General features: G+C 47.8%; 1 protein-coding gene across 5 annotated transcripts in view; it reads left to right on the plus strand.

Annotated features, from left to right (window-relative positions):
* The window catches only part of LOC141162345 (hexosaminidase D-like), a 48,988-nt gene that overhangs the window by 20,147 nt on the left and 7,752 nt on the right, over window positions 1–21,089 (plus strand). For 2 of the 5 annotated variants that reach the window (XM_073648358.1, XM_073648357.1), the window contains exons 3-7: window positions 933–1,034; window positions 2,161–2,251; window positions 5,605–5,857; window positions 9,559–9,668; window positions 16,753–16,840. In XM_073648358.1, coding sequence (XP_073504459.1) covers window positions 1,013–1,034; window positions 2,161–2,251; window positions 5,605–5,857; window positions 9,559–9,668; window positions 16,753–16,840 — 564 coding nt within the window. In that variant the 5' untranslated portion in view covers window positions 933–1,012. Of the gene's footprint in view, window positions 1–59; window positions 218–932; window positions 1,035–2,160; window positions 2,252–5,604; window positions 5,858–9,558; window positions 9,669–16,752; window positions 16,841–21,089 lie in introns of those variants that run through there. The other 3 variants (XM_073648356.1, XM_073648360.1, XM_073648359.1) reach the window with 3 other exon arrangements.

Here is a 21,089-nt window from a genome sequence, read left to right on the forward strand (position 1 = left end):
TGTGCGAGCACCCACGCACAATAGTCAGCAGTCAGTCCGATGACAAATGGCCGTTTTTATCATGCACGCTGCACCACAGGCTGTGACAATTCTCCAGAGCAGGAAATACGAGTTCTGCTCTGGACTTCCTGGTGTGTCCCTTTGAGCTGACAGCAACAGATCTGCAGCAGGGCTTCCACCTTGTCATACCGGCACAGGAGTTCATGGGGGTGATCAGGTAAAGAGAACTGTATTCACCTTTCCTCAGTTTCTGCAAAACTCTCTTGCACTGTTATCTGAAATCCTGGACTACAGACTGTGGATCTGCCTTGTTTTCATGCAGTGTTACTCTTTTCCTTTCAGAGTATTATAATTTTTAAGGTGTTGATATTTTAACCCCATTTGGTCTGAATTCTATCCTTTTCCAACCCTTAATTTCCCAGGTTATGCCCCCTTAGTTAGTAGGTCCGGCTGTGGGTACCACAAACACCCCAAGTGACAGGTGTTTGCTGGAGTCCTCAGCCATACCTAAAATAGGGTTTGGCTGTGGGCACCACAAACACCCCAAGTAGTGACGGGTGTTTGCTGGTGCCCACAGCCGGACCTAACACAAGAGTAGAATTTGGCAGATTTATATTTTTTGAGGTTTTGATTCTCCTATGGTAAGCTGTACCCAGAACTGTCAGACTGGCCTGATATAGACACGCATGCTCAAACATCTGATACTGTATGTAGTCAGTGACCATTAAGATAAGGGTTTCCTTTCCCTGTAGACTTGGTGACACTTGCAGGATCTACTGGTAATCTAGGTAAACACATACACATTTGATAAAAGTCGACTTCAGCAAGAACAGCTGATCCTCTGATGTGTATGGGAGCCTCATGACATCATCTGTTGGGGGAGTGAAGGATCGGACACTTGGAATTACAACGACTTGTCCTTTTGTCTTCAGGGGAGATAATCCGATAGCGGACCTTTCCGGCAGAAGCTTTATCCCCTCTCCCCATTGATCACTCGGCTGACAGCTATCTTATGTCTATGGCCAGCTTAAAAGGTTTGTCCACCTTTAAGGACTTTTTTTTATTTAAATGCATGTATGTGGGGTATCCTTTTGGCACACGTTGGACTGGTATGTGTTGATATACCTTTTTTTTTTTTAATCTATAGGGAAGTAATCTGCTACATGTTTCTATGCAGACAGACACAGTAAAAAAAAGTTTGGCTTTTTTTTGGAACTCCTAAACAAGTGGATAGAGAGATCTACGAATGGGTGGCTACTTCTCTATTCACAATGGCTGGAGCTGTCAGGGGAGAGTCGGGAGACCCCCATAAGCCTACAGATTGTCAAATATGGTGTCTAAATTTTAATTAATGGTGGAAACAGAACTGGGACTAAACGGACTTGCACCAACGATAGAAATAACATATGCGAATAGTAATGTTTATGGTATAGTCCTGGAGGTGGATCTGACCTCCTTGTAGTACCAGGATAGGTACCAATCACAGGTACTACCAAGTGACAGCAAACGGAGATCTTGTAAAGGGAATTGATACGGAACGTGTACAGGAAAACTTCAGACCTTTATTATGCACACTTAATTGCCAAAGCAAGAATATCCCTTTAAGGGGTTATTGCAACCTTCATGAATGGATATTGCCGGATAGTGCTCGCAAATACAAGCAATTTTGTAATTTACTGCCTGTTAAAATTTTCAGCCGTTCCTGAGATATTAACACTTTTGTTTACAGCTCGTTGCCTTGGAGACCGACCACCGCTGCTAGACAGCAGAACACGCGCAGCGCTTAGAAGCTCTTTTGTATTGATTCTGTAAGCTCTCTTGTGAAGCATGGCCAGGATCGCTGGAGCGCGCTGTTACAGCCTAATCCCAGCCAGCACTTACAAGCTAGATAGGAACGGTGGTCGGTCTCCAAGGCAACGAGCTGTAAACAAAAGAAAAGTGTTAATATCTCAAGAACGGCTGGAAATTTTAATATGCAGTAAATTGCAAAAGTGTTTGTCTTTACCAGCACTATCCCAAAAAAATGTCCATTCATGAAAATGGGAGTAACCCTTTAAGGAGTCTTGCGAGTCATCACACTCTATGTCCCCGTATCAGATTGCAGGTGTCGGCTTAGGTTTCACTTTTGTATTTTTTTTCCATTGTCTCTTATCTCCGTAGAGATGTCTTTCAGAAGGAGAATTCAATATCTGCGCCTTGGCATCCTGGCCGTTCTGGCGCTGGCTTTGATAAAGTTTATTCATCAAGGCGGGTGAGTGATCTTTACACGCTATCATATGAGTTTCTTAGCCTTTGGCCTTTTCACACCTGATTTCTGATACCAACCAAGGTGGAGGCAAGGAAATACCCGTACACTTTAAAAAAAGGTTCATTCACACACCAGCAATTAGTAAAAGTTCCTGTGGCCCTATGTAAAATGTATATTATGTGTCTATTATAGAGCTGGTGTCTCCTTACTGGGCCCCATCAGGTTTCAAGTTGCAAGGTGTCCCACTAGCACTCCCATCAATCAGCTGTGGGAAAGGTGTTTAATTTCCCTACAGCTCCCCCGCAGGAGAAGTTGGGTATTACTACACAGTGCTGTATGTGATCTATGGACCATCTTCTTCAGCCGGCACTCAAATCCCATTATCTTGGGCTCCTCTTCTGATTACTAGACCTCATGCGACGTCATAACGTGAGCCTAATAATGAGAAGAGTTGTCCAAGATGGCGGCATTTGAGTGCCAGCCGAGGACATTCGCAGGACTACTGACGTGGACGCCATACCAGGCTCCTGCAAATCTTTTTGCTAAACTCTCGATAGCATTGAAGAGTATCTAAACTTTCTTATTGATTTTTCACATTTAGGAGGCATTTGATTCATCTGCAGATTGCTGTGGGCTCTAGTCCTAAAACCCCCCACTGATTGTGCAATGGACCCCCAAGAAGTGAGCAGCTCAGCAGATGGGAGTGTACACACAGACCAGAGTGCGGATTCAATGGAAAGCATAGGCGCTTTCTATTTAATCCATGCGCACTTCTCCGGGGTTTATTGTGTGATTGTTGGGGGTCCCAGGACCTGGATGTCCACCATTCTGCAGGTGACTGTAGTCTATGCTAAATATGAAAAATTCGGAAGAAAGTTTAGTTACTCTCTATCTTCCATCTGTGACTTAGGACCCTCATGAATATGGGAGGCCTGCATAAAGTTGTAGCTAGGTATTTCACGATTTCCTGCCATAGGTCTGTATGTAAATGTCCTGGCCCTGGCAGAATGACTTGTTGGCACCCACCGGGCACACAGCATCCAAAGCTGGCAGATCTCCTATCTCTCCCGAATCCCCCCATACACATAAGCACTTGACTCGGATGAACGTTCGGGTGTTTTCAATGGGCAGAGCGGAGATAGCATCTGAAAACAGAAGGATCAAGCGTTGAAATTCCAACTGCCCGATGCTTTTCTACCCTGACATCATATGTCAGCGACAGTCGGGAGGCCCACATACACATCAGATGCTTGGTCAGTCTTGCTTAAATATGCGGAAGAGATGGCTTCTGGTGGAATTGGGAGAGAAAGCTACCGGAGGAGTCGAGAGAGACGGCCGATGGAGTAGCCGGGGAGAAGTCTGCCGGAGGAGTCGGGAAAGAAGACTGCCGTAGGAGTCGGGAGGGAAAACTACCGGAGGAGTCAGGAGAGAACGCTGCTGGAGGAGTCTGGAGAGAACGGTGCTGGAGACATCGGGAGAGAAGACTACCGGAGGAGTCGGGAGAGAACAGTGCTGGAGGAGTCTGGAGAGAAGTCTGCGGGAGAAGTCGGGAGAGAACGCTGCTGGAGGAGTCTGGAGAGAACGGTGCTGGAGACGTCGGGAGAGAAGACTACCGGAGGAGTCGGGAGAGAACGCTGCTGGAGGAGTCTGGAGAGAACAGTGCTGGAGGAGTCTGGAGAGAATTCTGCCAGAGGAGTTGAGAGAGAAGGCTGCTGGAGTAGTCAGGAGAGAAGTCTCCTGGAGGAGTCAGGAAAGAAGACTGCGGTAGGAGTTGGGAGGGAAGACTACCGGAGGAGTCGGGAGAGATTGCTGCTGGAGGAGTCTGGAGAGAAAGGTGCTGGAGCAGTCTGGAGAGAAGTCTGCCGGAGGAGTCGAGAGAGGAGGCTGCCGGAGGAGTCTGGAGAAAAGACTACCGGAAAAGTCAGGAGGGAAGGCTACCAGAGGAGTCGGGAGAGAGAAGGCTGCCGGAGGAGACGGGAGAGAGAAGGCTGCCGGAGGAGACGGGAGGAAAGACTACTGGAAAAGTGAGGAGGGAAGTGTTATGTTCTGCTACCAAAGCTAAGGAAAGAGAGGAGATCTGTCCCTACTATAGGACTCAGCTGAATCCCTACGATGTAACAGGGAACCTGATCCTGCGATCAGACCTGCTAAAGTCCTAATCTAGTCTGTACGGAGACCTATAGATGTGGGGAGGGAATCCCTACAAGTACTAAGGACTGGGAGGAATATGGGACACCTCCTAACAGAAATAGTAGCAGACAGACGAACAAACAAAATAGATAGAACATAGAGGTCCGTAGACCAAGCAAACTAACAGAGTTAGATACAGAGCACAGGCTAGCTAGAAAGTAGATATACAATGAAGTCCAGAAAAGCCAGAAGGGCGGAGCAGGATTAAATAGGCCAACAAGGTCATGTGACCAGCAAAGGAAAAAAACCTAACAGCAAGGTTCTAACAGGAAGGCTACCACAGGAGTCAGGAGAGAAGGCTGCCGGAGTAGCCGGGAGAGAGAAGACTGCCGGAGGAGTCAGGAGAGAAGGCTGCCGGAGGAGTCAGGAGAGAAGGCTGCCGGAGTAGCCGGGAGAGAGAAGGCTGCCGGAGGAGTCGGGAGAGAAAAGGCTGCCGGAGGAGTCGGGCGAGAATGCTGCTGGAGTGGTCGAGAGAGAGAAGGCTGCCGGAGGAGTCAAGTGAGAGACCTGCCGGAGGAGTTGGGAAAGAAGGCTGCCAGAGGAGTTAGGAGTGAAAGCTGATGGCCAAGCAGTCGGCTGAACCATTGCTCACCCTACAGCTGTCTATTGTTTGTGGGGCTCCGTATTCACAGGTTTCAGGACTAATGATCTTTCTAGGTCATCCTAGCGCCTTTTTGTCATGTGTCTGACCCTTCCTAGTGCTCCTCAGTGATCAGTAATGATGGCCCGGCTTGTGATTTCCTACTTATGTCAAATTAGTGAGAATTCTTTAGTGTCTGCTTTATCATTAGATGGAGTTTAATACTATAATCTGGCTAATAATGCAAAATGACAGATGTCTCCAACAATTGGCTCCTGGATTCACATCTGACCTGGATGACATCTCTGTGCTTCTCCTGTGATACACGTCTGTATGAGAGTCTATCAAAAATATAATGGACAGCACCGGACGGTTTTGAACTTTCAGGAGCAAAACCTCCTAGATAAAAATCCAATTGTTTATATCATTATAAAGAAAAAAGAGGCAGCACTCCAATAGACTGCGCAGAGGAAAAAGTAGACTTTATTTACCCCTTGTGGTGAGGTTTTGGTTCACACTCTGTCCATCTCTCTATCATTTTTACTTATTGTTTGAGGAGATATTGTTCTCATTTTCCTGCCTTCAGTCCTCCCCAGGTAACGCAGCCCATAAAGGTAGAAAACAGGGATGACTTCTTTTGGGGTGCGAAAGTGGATAGTCCGATAGACCCAATTATCAAGGACCTTGCGCCGGAGCCGCCACGTGAGGAGGATACAGTCCTTCAGTCCAAGACAAAGAAAGTGGCCGGGAAGATGGCGAAAGATTTCAGTCATATTGAGATGAAACTTGTCCACTTGGATCTGAAGGGAGCTTCTCCAAAAGTGTCCTACTACGCACAGGTGAGAGGACCGGCTTCTATCGTTTCCTGCTATTTGTGTGATACCACGCTCTGCAACTGGCTGCACCCGTCTGAAACTTCACCCAACTTGGTGACCAATGATTTTGAAACCAAATTGTGCGGCCATTGGGCATGGGGTGTTGTCTCCCTGCTGTGAGATTTGGTGTAAGAGTTTTTCTACCTAAATTTATTTTTAGAAAATCTGATTAATAAAGCAAAATTGGGAACAGCGCGGGGTGACTACAAAAAAGAGGAGAGATTGGGGACCAGCTGGGTGCTAGAGATACCACAGGGAATGGCACAATGCTGTAAGTCCCAAAGGTGAAGGACAAGACAGAGGGACACCTCTCGTAGCGAGTGCAACACGGCTTGCAGATTTCATTGCAGCTATTCCACAGCCCTAACCTGCGCCCATCCAAAAATAATACCCCTAATAAAGCCCTTTAGTGTTCCTACATAGTTTGATATCCCTTTCATGGCCTCCGGGCATTATGATGCCCCAAAGATGCCCCTCACATGTATTGATGCACCTACATTGCTCCCCACACAATGATGCCCATGCCGTCTTTACCCACAAACAGTATGATGTTTTGAGTGTCCCCCCACGACATATGATGCCCCTACACAGTATAATGCTGCCACAACCCCACCACACAGTAGGTTGCTCCCACAGCACCCTCCATGCTGTATGATGCTTACAATAGCCTCCCCACCACACAGTATGATGCCCCCACAATTCTCCCCACCACACAGTATAATTCTCCCCACCACACAGAATGATGCCCCCACAATTCTCCCCACCACACAGAATGATGCTCCACAGCCTCCTTCACACCGTATGATGTCCCGTCAAACCTCCACATCGCACAGTATGTTTCCCCCACAGCCTCCTCCACACAGCATGATGCCCCCACAATCTTCCCCACCACACAGTATGATGCCCCAAAGCCCCTTCCACACAGTATGATGTCCTGACAATCCTCCCCACCACACAGTATGTTTCCCCCACAGTCCCCTCCACACAGCATGATGCCCCCACAATCCTCCCCACCACACAGTATGATGCCCCAAAGCCCCTTCCACACAGTATGATGTCCTGACAATCCTCCCCACCACACAGTATGTTTCCCCCACAGTCCCCTCCACACAGTATGATGTCCTGACAATCCTCCCCACAACACAGTATGTTGCCCCTACAGCCCCTTACATGCAGTATGATGCCCCCACAATCCTCCCCACCACACAGTTTGATACCCCCACAGCCCCTCCACAAAGTATAATGTCCCGATATTCTTCACCACCACACAGTATGTTGTCCTCACAGCACCCACCACACAGTATGTTGTCCTCACAGCCCCCACCACACAGTATGATGTCCCCACAGCCCCCTCCTCACTGTATGATGTCCTGACAATCCTCCCCACCATACAGTATGTGGCTCCTACAGCCCCTTCCATGCAGTATGATGCCCCCACAATCCTCCCCATCACACAGTTTGATGCCCCCAAAGCCCCTCCACACAGTATAATGTCCCAATCCTTACCACCACACAGTATGTTGCCCCTACAGCATAGTATGATGCCCCACAGTGCCAATTTCCCACACATTTCAGGGCCCCCCACTCCACCAGGAACTATAAAATATAAATACTCTCTTTGCCCCATTTCCACAAGGAGAGGAGCAGATCACTGTGTGTTCCCGGTGAAGTGAATGACACCTCCGGCACCGAGCCTCAGACAACACAGGTGAATGGTGGAGAGAACAGCTGACGGCTCCCTGCTCCACCATTTTATTCAACTGTATCTGCGTCCTAAAGATGAAGATATAGTTGAAAACGGTACTTGCCTCCGATCTCCCAGGACAGCCCCCCCAATTCTGGGATTCTCCCACTGGATCCCGGACAGTTGGGAGGCACGGCCCGGGGCTTATCAGGCAGCAGAGCCTCAGGATCTGTCTCGCCTTATTAATCAGATTTCTGTAAACAGTTGACAGTAGGTGGAGGCTCCTTCTGCTTGTAGAGCTGATTATATAAAGGTGGTGAGAGAATGAGAACCTGGCGCCTCACCCCTGAGAGAATGAGAACCTGGCGCCTCACCCCTGAGAGAATGAGAACCTGGCGCCTCACCCCTGAGAGAATGAGAACCTGGCGCCTCACCCCTGAGAGAATGAGAACCTGGCGCCTCACCCCTGAGAGAATGAGAACCTGGCGCCTCACCCCTGAGAGAATGAGAACCTGGCGCCTCACCCCTGAGAGAATGAGAACCTGGCGCCTCACCCCTGAGAGAATGAGAACCTGGCACTTCACCCTGTGTGTAAATGATTTATGTAATGCGGGACTGTACATTCTGTCTGAACTTCAGCCATGGATGGTTATAAAGCAAATATCCTGCTTCCCCGTCCTCTCCTCCCGGCCACAATCCGCACTGTCAGTCCAGAGGCAGCTGATTGTTATTACCCTAGACCACCAGGGATGGGTACATTAACCCCTAGACCACCAGGGATGTGTACATTAACCCCTTAACTACCCTAGACCACCCGGGATGTTATCATTAACCCCTAGACTACTAGGGATGTGTAGATTAACCCTTTTACTGCCCTACACCACCCGGGATGTTATCATTAACCCCTAGACTACCAGGGATGTGTAGATTATCCCTTTTACTGCCCTAGACCACCCGGGATGTTATCATTAGCCCCTAGACTACCAGGGATGTGTAGATTAACCCCTTCACTGCCCTAGACTACCAGGGATGTTATCATTAACCTCTTCACTGGCCTAGACCACCAGGGATGTTATCATTAACCCCTTCACTAACCTAGACGACCAGGGATATTATCATTAACCAGTTCACTACCATAGACCACCACAGATGTTGTCACTAACTTTTTCACCAGCATAGACCACCAGGGATGTTATAATTAACCTCATCATTACTCTATACCACCTGGGATGTTATCATTAACTCCTTCACTATCCTAGACAAACAGGGATGCTATTAACAATTTCACTACCCTCGATTACCAGGGATGTTATCATTAACCCCTTCAGGGGCCTCTCCTGGGCTCAGCACCCTTATCTACACATCCTTCCCAGACAAGCTGTGTCCATTCAGATGAGGTTTGGCACATGTAGAGGTAAGACATTAGTGATAGGGAATGCGCATATCTGGGTCACCTTGACGTGGTTGGAGGCTTTCACGCTCTTTGACTTACATTACATTTTTAACGTTTGCAGCAATAGTGGAGTCCATGTACTGACGCATCGTATGTGCAAATCTGTGTCTGACCCACAGCAGAGGTAGATTTCATCTTCGACATAAAACAAACCAAAATGCACAAATATTATTACGGGGCCCTCGGTGTCTGTGTGCCCTGCTCCTACAGACGTCAGGAGGCAGCGGCAGCATCGGGCTTCTAGTTCATAACTGACAGATATAAAAAGCATAAAAACTGGCAGCAGCTGTGGTGGCTAATAGTAGGATCTCCAGAAACTGTGTTGTCTGTTTTGAGGTTCTGCAGCAGCTGAGGTGTATATTAGAAGCTTCTACAGCAGCTGGAGTTTCTATTATCAGGTTCTGCAGCAGCTGGAGTTGTGCAGTAGCTGCAGAACCTCTTTGTAAAGAGAGTGCTGATCATCATGTCCGTGGCTGATATAAGGGGGGCTTGTAGCCTGGTGACCTGTTGCCTTTTGTCTCCTGTTAGATATTTCCGCTTCTCTCCAAGCTCGGGGCGAACGGTCTGCTGATTGAGTACGAGGACATGTTTCCGTTCAGTGGAGAACTGTCCGTCCTGAAGTCTCCGTACGCTTACAGGTGAGGCGGCCATAGTCACAACCCACGAATACTGCGACCACCCGGCCATCACTGTAAAGGGAGACTCCGAAAACAGACTAGAGTGTGCAGAATGTCCGTGCATGCTGGGAGTTGTAGTGTCTGAAGGCCAATGGCACAATCATTTTAGACACGTAAGAGGGGGGCAGTGAGGGGCTCCAGAGCAGACTCCAGTGCCACATTATAAGCAGTCTACAGCAGAGCAGACTCCAGTGCCACATTATAAGCAGTCTACAGCAGAGCAGACTCCAGTGTCTCATTATAAGCAGTCTACAGCAGAGCAGACTCCAGTGCCACATTATAAGCAGTCTACAGCAGAGCAGACTCTAGTGCCACATTATAAGCCGTCTACAGCAGAGCAGACTCCAGTGTCTCATTATAATCAGTCTACAGCTGAGCAGACTCCAGTGTCTCATTATAATCAGTCTACAGCTGAGCAGACTCCAGTGTCTCATTATAAGCAGTCTACAGCAGAGCAGACTCCAGTGCCACATTATAAGCCGTCTACAGCAGAGCAGACTCCAGTGTCTCATTATAAGCAGTCTACAGCAGAGCAGACTCCAGTGTCTCATTATAATCAGTCTACAGCAGAGCAGACTCCAGTGCCACATTATAAGCAGTCTACAGCAGAGCAGACTCCAGTGCCACATTATAAGCAGTCTACAGCAGAGCAGACTCCAGTGCCTCATTATAAGCAGTCTACAGCAGAGCAGACTCCAGTGTCTCATTATAAGCAGTCTACAGCAGAGCAGACTCCAGTGCCACATTATAAGCAGTCTACAGCAGAGCAGACTCCAGTGTCTCATTATCAGCAATCTACAGCAGAGCAGACTCCAGTGCCACATTATAAGCAGTCTACAGCAGAGCAGACTCTAGTGCCACATTATAAGCAGTCTACAGCAGAGCAGACTCCAGTGCCACATTATAAGCAGTCTACAGCAGAGCAGACTCCAGTGCCTCATTATAAGCAGTCTACAGCAGAGCAGACTCCAGTGCCTCATTATAAGCAGTCTACAGCAGAGCAGACTCCAGTGCCACATTATAAGCAGTCTACAGCAGAGCCGACTCTAGTGCCACATTATAAGTAGTCTACAGCAGAGCAGACTCCAGTGTCTCATTATAAGCAGTCTACAGCAGAGCAGACTCCAGTGCCTCATTATAAGCAGTCTACAGCAGAGCAGACTCCAGTGCCTCATTATAAGCAGTCTACAGCAGAGCAGACTCCAGTGCCACATTATAAGCAGTCTACAGCAGAGCCGACTCTAGTGCCACATTATAAGTAGTCTACAGCATAGCAGACTCCAGTGTCTCATTATAAGCAGTCTACAGCAGAGCAGACTCCAGTGTCTCATTATAAGCAGTCTACAGCAGAGCAGACTCCAGTGCCACATTATAAGCAGTCTACAGCAGAGCAGACTCCAGTGCCTCATTATAAGCAGTCTACAGCAGAGCAGACTCCAGTGTCTCATTATAAGCAGTCTACAGCAGAGCAGACTCCAGTGCCACATTATAAGCAGTCTACAGCAGAGCAGACTCCAGTGCCTCATTATAAGCAGTCTACAGCAGAGCAGACTCCAGTGTCTCATTATAAGCCGTCTACAGCAGAGCAGACTCCAGTGTCTCATTATAAGCAGTCTACAGCAGATCAGACTCCAGTGTCTCATTATAAGCAGTCTACAGCAGAGCAGACTCCAGTGTCTCATTATAAGCAGTCTACAGCAGAGCAGACTCCAGTGCCTCATTATAAGCAGTCTACAGCAGAGCAGACTCCAGTGTCTCATTATAAGCAGTCTACAGCAGAGCAGACTCCAGTGTCTCATTATAAGCAGTCTACAGCAGAGCAGACTCCAGTGTCTCATTATAAGCAGTCTACAGCAGAGCAGACTCCAGTGCCACATTGTAAGCAGTCTACAGCAGAGCAGACTCCAGTGTCTCATTATAAGCAGTCTACAGCAGAGCAGACTCCAGTGCCTCATTATAAGCAGTCTACAGCAGAGCAGACTCCAGTGTCTCATTATAATCAGTCTACAGCAGAGTAGACTCCAGTGTCTCATTATAAGCAGTCTACAGCAGAGCAGACTCCAGTGCCTCATTATAATCAGTCTACAGCAGAGCAGACTCCAGTGCCACATTATAAGCAGTCTACAGCAGAGCAGACTCCAGTGTCTCATTATAAGCAGTCTACAGCAGAGCAGACTCCAGTGTCTCATTATAAGCAGTCTACAGCAGAGCAGACTCCAGTGTCTCATTATAAGCAGTCTACAGCAGAGCAGACTCCAGTGCCTCATTATAAGCAGTCTACAGCAGAGCAGACTCCAGTGCCTCATTATAAGCAGTCTACAGCAGAGCAGACTCCAGTGTCTCATTATAAGCAGTCTACAGCAGAGCAGACTCCAGTGCCTCATTATAAGCAGTCTACAGCAGAGCAGACTCCAGTATCTCATTATAATCAGTCTACAGCAGAGCAGACTCCAGTGTCTCATTATAAGCAGTCTACAGCAGAGCAGACTCCAGTGCCACATTATAAGCAGTCTACAGCAGAGCAGACTCCAGTGTCTCATTATAAGCAGTCTACAGCAGAGCAGACTCCAGTGTCTCATTATAAGCAGTCTACAGCTGAGCAGACTCCAGTGTCTCATTATAAGCAGTCTACAGCAGAGCAGACTCCAGTGCCACATTATAAGCCGTCTACAGCAGAGCAGACTCCAGTGTCTCATTATAAGCAGTCTACAGCAGAGCAGACTCCAGTGTCTCATTATAATCAGTCTACAGCAGAGCAGACTCCAGTGCCACATTATAAGCAGTCTACAGCAGAGCAGACTCCAGTGCCACATTATAAGCAGTCTACAGCAGAGCAGACTCCAGTGCCTCATTATAAGCAGTCTACAGCAGAGCAGACTCCAGTGTCTCATTATAAGCAGTCTACAGCAGAGCAGACTCCAGTGCCACATTATAAGCAGTCTACAGCAGAGCAGACTCCAGTGTCTCATTATAAGCAATCTACAGCAGAGCAGACTCCAGTGCCACATTATAAGCAGTCTACAGCAGAGCAGACTCTAGTGCCACATTATAAGCAGTCTACAGCAGAGCAGACTCCAGTGCCACATTATAAGCAGTCTACAGCAGAGCAGACTCCAGTGCCTCATTATAAGCAGTCTACAGCAGAGCAGACTCCAGTGCCTCATTATAAGCAGTCTACAGCAGAGCAGACTCCAGTGCCACATTATAAGCAGTCTACAGCAGAGCCGACTCTAGTGCCACATTATAAGTAGTCTACAGCAGAGCAGACTCCAGTGTCTCATTATAAGCAGTCTACAGCAGAGCAGACTCCAGTGCCTCATTATAAGCAGTCTACAGCAGAGCAGACTCCAGTGCCTCATTATAAGCAGTCTACAGCAGAGCAGACTCCAGTGCCACATTATAAGCAGTCTACAGCAGAGCCGACTCTAGTGCCACATTATAAGTAGTCTACAGCATAGCAGACTCCAGTGTCTCATTATAAGCAGTCTACAGCAGAGCAGACTCCAGTGTCTCATTATAAGCAGTCTACAGCAGAGCAGACTCCAGTGCCACATTATAAGCAGTCTACAGCAGAGCAGACTCCAGTGCCTCATTATAAGCAGTCTACAGCAGAGCAGACTCCAGTGTCTCATTATAAGCAGTCTACAGCAGAGCAGACTCCAGTGCCACATTATAAGCAGTCTACAGCAGAGCAGACTCCAGTGCCTCATTATAAGCAGTCTACAGCAGAGCAGACTCCAGTGTCTCATTATAAGCCGTCTACAGCAGAGCAGACTCCAGTGTCTCATTATAAGCAGTCTACAGCAGATCAGACTCCAGTGTCTCATTATAAGCAGTCTACAGCAGAGCAGACTCCAGTGTCTCATTATAAGCAGTCTACAGCAGAGCAGACTCCAGTGCCTCATTATAAGCAGTCTACAGCAGAGCAGACTCCAGTGTCTCATTATAAGCAGTCTACAGCAGAGCAGACTCCAGTGTCTCATTATAAGCAGTCTACAGCAGAGCAGACTCCAGTGTCTCATTATAAGCAGTCTACAGCAGAGCAGACTCCAGTGCCACATTGTAAGCAGTCTACAGCAGAGCAGACTCCAGTGTCTCATTATAAGCAGTCTACAGCAGAGCAGACTCCAGTGCCTCATTATAAGCAGTCTACAGCAGAGCAGACTCCAGTGTCTCATTATAATCAGTCTACAGCAGAGTAGACTCCAGTGTCTCATTATAAGCAGTCTACAGCAGAGCAGACTCCAGTGCCTCATTATAATCAGTCTACAGCAGAGCAGACTCCAGTGCCACATTATAAGCAGTCTACAGCAGAGCAGACTCCAGTGTCTCATTATAAGCAGTCTACAGCAGAGCAGACTCCAGTGTCTCATTATAAGCAGTCTACAGCAGAGCAGACTCCAGTGTCTCATTATAAGCAGTCTACAGCAGAGCAGACTCCAGTGCCTCATTATAAGCAGTCTACAGCAGAGCAGACTCCAGTGCCTCATTATAAGCAGTCTACAGCAGAGCAGACTCCAGTGTCTCATTATAAGCAGTCTACAGCAGAGCAGACTCCAGTGCCTCATTATAAGCAGTCTACAGCAGAGCAGACTCCAGTATCTCATTATAATCAGTCTACAGCAGAGCAGACTCCAGTGTCTCATTATAAGCAGTCTACAGCAGAGCAGACTCCAGTGCCACATTATAAGCAGTCTACAGCAGAGCAGACTCCAGTGTCTCATTATAAGCAGTCTACAGCAGAGCAGACTCCAGTGTCTCATTATAAGCAGTCTACAGCAGAGCAGACTCCAGTGTCTCATTATAAGCAGTCTACAGCAGAGCAGACTCCAGTGTCTCATTATAAGCAGTCTACAGCAGAGCAGACTCCAGTGCCTCATTATAAGCAGTCTACAGCAGAGCAGACTCCAGTGTCTCATTATAATCAGTCTACAGCAGAGCAGACTCCAGTGTCTCATTATAAGCAGTCTACAGCAGAGCAGACTCCAGTGCCTCATTATAATCAGTCTACAGCAGAGCAGACTCCAGTGCCACATTATAAGCAGTCTACAGCAGAGCAGACTCCAGTGTCTCATTATAAGCAGTCTACAGCAGAGCAGACTCCAGTGTCTCATTATAAGCAGTCTACAGCAGAGCAGACTCCAGTGTCTCATTATAAGCAGTCTACAGCAGAGCAGACTCCAGTGTCTCATTATAAGCAGTCTACAGCAGAGCAGACTCCAGTGCCACATTGTAAGCAGTCTACAGCAGAGCAGACTCCAGTATCTCATTATAAGCAGTCTACAGCAGAGCAGACTCCAGTGTCTCATTATAAGCAGTCTACAGCAGAGCAGACTCCAGTGTCTCATTATAAGCAGTCTACAGCAGAGCAGACTCCAGTGTCTCATTATAAGCAGTCTACAGCAGAGCAGACTCCAGTGTCTCATTATAAGCAGTCTACAGCAGAGCAGACCACAGTGTCTCATTATAAGCAGTCTACAGCAGAGCAGACTCCAGTGTCTCATTATAAGCAGTCTACAGCAGAGCAGACTCCAGTGTCTCATTATAAGCAGTCTACAGCAGAGCAGACTCCAGTGCCACATTATAAGCAGTCTACAGCAGAGCAGACTCCAGTGTCTCATTATAAGCAGTCTACAGCAGAGCAGACTCCAGTGTCTCATTATAAGCAGTCTACAGCAGAGCAGACTCCAGTGTCTCATTATAAGCAGTCTACAGCAGAGCAGACTCCAGTGCCTCATTATAAGCAGTCTACAGCAGAGCAGACTCCAGTGTCTCATTATAAGCAGTCTACAGCAGAGCAGACTCCAGTGCCTCATTATAAGCAGTCTACAGCAGAGCAGACTCCAGTGCCACATTGTAAGCAGTCTACAGCAGAGCAGACTCCAGTGTCTCATTATAAGCAGTCTACAGCAGAGCAGACTCCAGTGTCTCATTATAAGCAGTCTACAGCAGAGCAGACTCCAGTGTCTCATTATAAGCAGTCTACAGCAGAGCAGACTCCAGTGTCTCATTATAAGCAGTCTACAGCAGAGCAGACTCCAGTGTCTCATTATAAGCAGTCTACAGCAGAGCAGACTCCAGTGTCTCATTATAAGCAGTCTACAGCAGAGCAGACTCCAGTGTCTCATTATAAGCAGTCTACAGCAGAGCAGACTCCAGTGTCTCATTATAAGCAGTCTACAGCAGAGCAGACTCCAGTGTCTCATTATAAGCAGTCTACAGCAGAGCAGACTCCAGTGCCACATTATAAGCAGTCTACAGCAGAGCAGACTCCAGTGTCTCATTATAAGCAGTCTACAGCAGAGCAGACTCCAGTGTCTCATTATAAGCAGTCTACAGCAGAGCAGACTCCAGTGCCTCATTATAAGCAGTCTACAGCAGAGCAGACTCCAGTGCCACATTGTAAGCAGTCTACAGCAGAGCAGACTCCAGTGTCTCATTATAAGCAGTCTACAGCAGAGCAGACTCCAGTGCAGCATACTTATTACTATGTGAATGGCTGAGTAGTATTGATCCTTTCCTTTATAATCCTTTTTAAACCTATATAATTTCTTATTCTCGGTCTCTTCCCATCTCGTTCACACACACATATATATCTGTTGTTCCCCTTGAAGAGATATACGTCACTATTCAAGATCATACAAGTAATCTGCGTCTCCTGACCCCCCTGTACAGATACACGCTGGGTCCGGCTGAGTGTACATGTGTCTCAGTGGAGAGAGGGGGATACACTGCTGTCAGGAGACCCCCATACTGATAAGATGGTGGACTGTTCCCTCATAAATTTAGCCAATATTAAAGGGGATAATCCAGCACCTGTCACTACTTCACCGGGAGGTGAGGGACGCCGCTGGTCCGAGGACATTGGTCGCTTGCACGGTATTGTGCATCAGTCCTAATAAATATACCAGCACGATACATGAGGAGGAGAGAGGTCCTGCGGCCCCCCAGCTGGCGCATGCTACCCTCTCCTGCCTGTGATGCATTTGGCCCCCGCTGTCAGACATGGTCGCCTCTGGATTTGACCCATCTTCCCTCTTTGCAGTGAGGACGACCTTAAGAAGATTTTGCACCTTGCAGAGATTAACAACCTAGAGGTGGTGCCGCTGGTGCAGACGTTCGGGCACATGGAGGTGAGGCGCGGGCGGGTGTTGTGGGGTGCGCCACGTGTGCCACGTTACCCTGAAGGGCAAGGCTGCTGTATAATCTGCGGTTATAGCACTGTAGGGCGTCAGTGTCATACTGCACGATAACGGCTATGGCTGGGATTCCACTATTGTGCTGCATTTTAGGGATACTTAAAGGGATAGTCCAGGGTTAGAGGTATACTTCTAATCCTGGACTGTCCCTTTAATTATCCCTAACATGTAGAGTCTGCATTTCCGCAGCCAGGCTCTGATTCATGCTGCCCGTATTTTGTGCAGTATGAAACAAGTGACAGGTTCCCTTTAAAGAAATGTGAAAAAAAACACGGAATGCTGGGAAGTGTAGTTCAGTGAAGACATCAGCGCCGGGCGGGGGGGTGCCATCTTCTCTTCTTTCTTGGGTTTAAAGAAGCTTATCGCTAAGTAGGACAGTAAAACTCTCAACTTTCATCCACATATAACATTGCAGGGAGATGAACTTTGACTCGGTATAAAAGTTCTCCGCAGGCGGCCACAGCCCCAACCTCACTACCTGTAGCCACCACTAGAAGGTGCTCAATGCATACTGAGTTATTATTGGGTTCTATGCAGTGGTGTGACTAGAGTCCAATGGGCTCGGTGCAAAAATTGGACGTGGGCCCCCGCCCAACATACACAGCCCCCGCCATATCTGCCCCTGCATGATGGTCTGATGTATATGGGCCCTTGTAGCGTTCTAAATCCTATAAGGACATTCGAGTTCCCCCATTATGTAGTAATGTCCCCCATCCTGGGCTCCTTCCTGGAATATATGTTCCCCATCCTGGGCCCCTTCTTGATATATATTTTTTACTTTTATTTATTTTACTCACTTATATAGTGCCATTAATTCCATAGCGCTTTACAGACATTATCATGTCCCTTATCCTGGGCCCCATCCTGGTATATATACAGTGAGGAAAAAAAGTATGTAGTCAGCCATCAATTGTGCAAGTTCTCCCACTTATAAAGATGAGGTCGGCCTGTAATTGATATCATAGGTCGACCTCAACTATGAGACAAAATGAGAAAACAAATCCTGAAAATCACATTGTCTGATTTGGAAAGAATTTTTTTTTTCAAATTTTGGTGGAAAATAAGTATTTGGTCAATTACAAACAATCAAGATTTCTGTCTCTCACAGACCTGTAACTTCTTCTTTAAGAGGCTCCTCTGTCCTCCACTCATTACCTGTAGTACTGGCTCCTCTGTCCTCCACTCATTACCTGTAGTACTGGCTCCTCTGTCCTCCACTCATTACCTGTAGTACTGGCTCCTCTGTCCTCCACTCATTACCTGTAGTACTGGCTCCTCTGTCCTCCACTCATTACCTGTAGTACTGGCTCCTCTGTCCTCCACTCATTACCTGTAGTACTGGCTCCTCTGTCCTCCACTCATTACCTGTAGTACTGGCTCCTCTGTCCTCCACTCATTACCTGTAGTACTGGCTCCTCTGTCCTCCACTCATTACCTGTAGTACTGGCTCCTCTGTCCTCCACTCATTGCCTGTAGTACTGGCTCCTCTGTCCTCCACTCATTACCTGTAGTACTGGCTCCTCTGTCCTCCACTCATTACCTGTAGTACTGGCTCCTCTGTCCTCCACTCATTACCTGTAGTACTGGCTCCTCTGTCCTCCACTCATTACCTGTAGTACTGGCTCCTCTGTCCTCCACTCATTGCCTGTAGTACTGGCTCCTCTGTCCTCCACTCATTACCTGTAGTACTGGCTCCTCTGTCCTCCACTCATTACCTGTAGTACTGGCTCCTCTGTCCTCCACTCATTACCTGTAGTACTGGCTCCTCTGTCCTCCACTCATTACCTGTAGTACTGGCTCCTCTGTCCTCCACTCATTACCTGTAGTACTGGCTCCTCTGTCCTCCACTCATTGCCTGTAGTACTGGCTCCTCTGTCCTCCACTCATTACCTGTAGTACTGGCTCCTGTTTGAACTTGTTATCAGTGTAAAGGACACCTGTCCGCAACCTCAAACACTCACACTCCAAACTCTACTATGGTGAAGACCAAAGAGCTGTCGGAGGACACCAGAAACATAATTGTAGCCCTGCACCAGGCTGGGAATACTGAATCTGCAATAGGCAAGCAGCTTGGTGTGAAGAAATCAACTGTGGGAGCAATAATTAGAAAAAGGAAGACATACAAGACCGCTGATAATCTCCCTTGATCTGGGGCTCCACACAAGATCTCACCCCGTGGGGTCAAAATTATCTCAAGAACGGTGAGCAAAAATCCCAGAACCACACGGGGGGACCTAGTGAATGACCTGCAGAGAGCTGGGACCAATGTCACACAGGCTACCATCAGTAACACACTACGCCGCCAGGGACTCAGATCCTGCAGTGCTAGACGTGTCCCCCTGCTTAAGCCATTACATGTCCGGGCCTGTCTGAAGTTTGCTAGAGAGCATTTGGATGATCCAGAAGAGTATTGGGAGAATATCATATGGTCAGATGAAACCATAGTAGAACTGTTTGGTAGAAACACAACTTGGCGTGTTTGGCGGAGAAAGAATGCTGAGTTGCATCCAAAGAACACCATACCTACTGTGAAGCATGGGGGTGGCAACATCATGGTTTGGGGCTGTTTCTCTGCCAAGGGACCAGGACGACTGATCCGTGTACATGAAAGAATGATTGGGGCCATGTATCGTGAGATTTTGACCTCATTCCATCAGCAAGGGCATTGAAGATGAAACGTGGCTGGGTCTTTCAGCATGACAATGATCCCAAGCACACCGCCAGGGCAATGAAGGAGTGGCTTCATAAGAACCATTTCAAGGTCCTGGAGTGGCCTAGCCAGTCTCCAGATCTAAACCCTATAGAAAACCTTTGCAGGGAGTTGAAAGTCCGTGTTGCCCAGTGACAGCCCCAAAACATCACTGCTCTAGAGGAGATCTGCATGGAGGAATGGGCCAACATACCAGCAACAGTGTGTGCCGGCCTTGTGAAGACTTACAGAAAACATTTGACCTCTGTCATTGCCAACAAAGGATATATAACAAAGCATTGAGATGAACTTTTGTAATTGACCAAATACTTATTTTCCACCAAAATTTAAAAAAAAATTCTTTCCAAATCAGACAATGTGATTTTCAGGATTTGTTTTCTCATTTTGTCTCTCATAGTTGAGGTCGACCTATGATGTCAATTACAGGCCGACCTCATCTTTATAAGTGGGAGAACTTGCACAATTGGTGGCTGACTAAATACTTTTTTCCCCACTGTATCCCTCATCCTGATATATATGTCCCCCATCCTGGTATATATGTCCCCATCCTGATATATATGTCCCCCATCCTGGTATATATATCCCCCATCCTGGTATATATGTCCCCCATCCTGGTATATATGTCCCCCATCCTGGTATATATGTCCCCCATCCTGATATATATATCCCCCATCCTGGTATATATGTCCCCCATCCTGATATATATGTCCCCCATCCTGGATATATGTCCCCCATCCTGGTATATATGTCCCCCATCCTGATATATATGTCCCCCATCCTGGATATATGTCCCCCATCCTGGTATATATGTCCCCCATCTTGGTATATATGTCCCCCATCTTGGTATATATGTCCCCCATCCTGGTATATATTTCCCCCATCCTGGTATATATGTCCCCCATGCTGGTATATATGTCCCCCATCCTGATATATATGTCCCCCATGCTGGTATATATGTCCCCCATCCTGGTATATATCCCCCATTTTGCCGCTGTTATTTAATGCATAGAAAAAAAATAATTCTACTCCCCTTCCCTCCGCTCTATCGCCGCACGTTGTCCCCTTCTGAAGCCGATGTGAGCGTTGCAAGTGACTGCCATGCACCCCCGGTCACGTGCACGCCGATGTCAGCAGCTGGCCTCTGATTGGCTGGCAGCATGTATTGACGTGCATGGACCCAATAGGTCTGTGCACCGCAATACACTTCAGCTGAATGTGCGTGCGAGGATGCACATCCAGTTGCAATTTATGTTGGCGTCGGCGGGCCCCTCACCCGCACGGGCCCAGTCGCGACCTCTGTGACCACGATCGTTACACCCCTGGTTCTATGTATAAACTGTATGCAGTAAGCTCCTGAGCTCCCTCTCGTGGTGGCTTCTGGTAGTGCAATGTAGCCATTACTGCTAGTTTTGCAGCCTGGCACGGTGGGCATGGACCGTCCCATGTTGGGTAATAAATCATCATATTTACCTA

The sequence above is a fragment of the Phyllobates terribilis genome, unplaced genomic scaffold, assembly GCF_046119375.1.
Source record: "Phyllobates terribilis strain yellow unplaced genomic scaffold, ASM4611937v1 Scaffold_9__5_contigs__length_417890890, whole genome shotgun sequence".
Classification (NCBI taxonomy): domain Eukaryota; kingdom Metazoa; phylum Chordata; class Amphibia; order Anura; family Dendrobatidae; genus Phyllobates; species Phyllobates terribilis.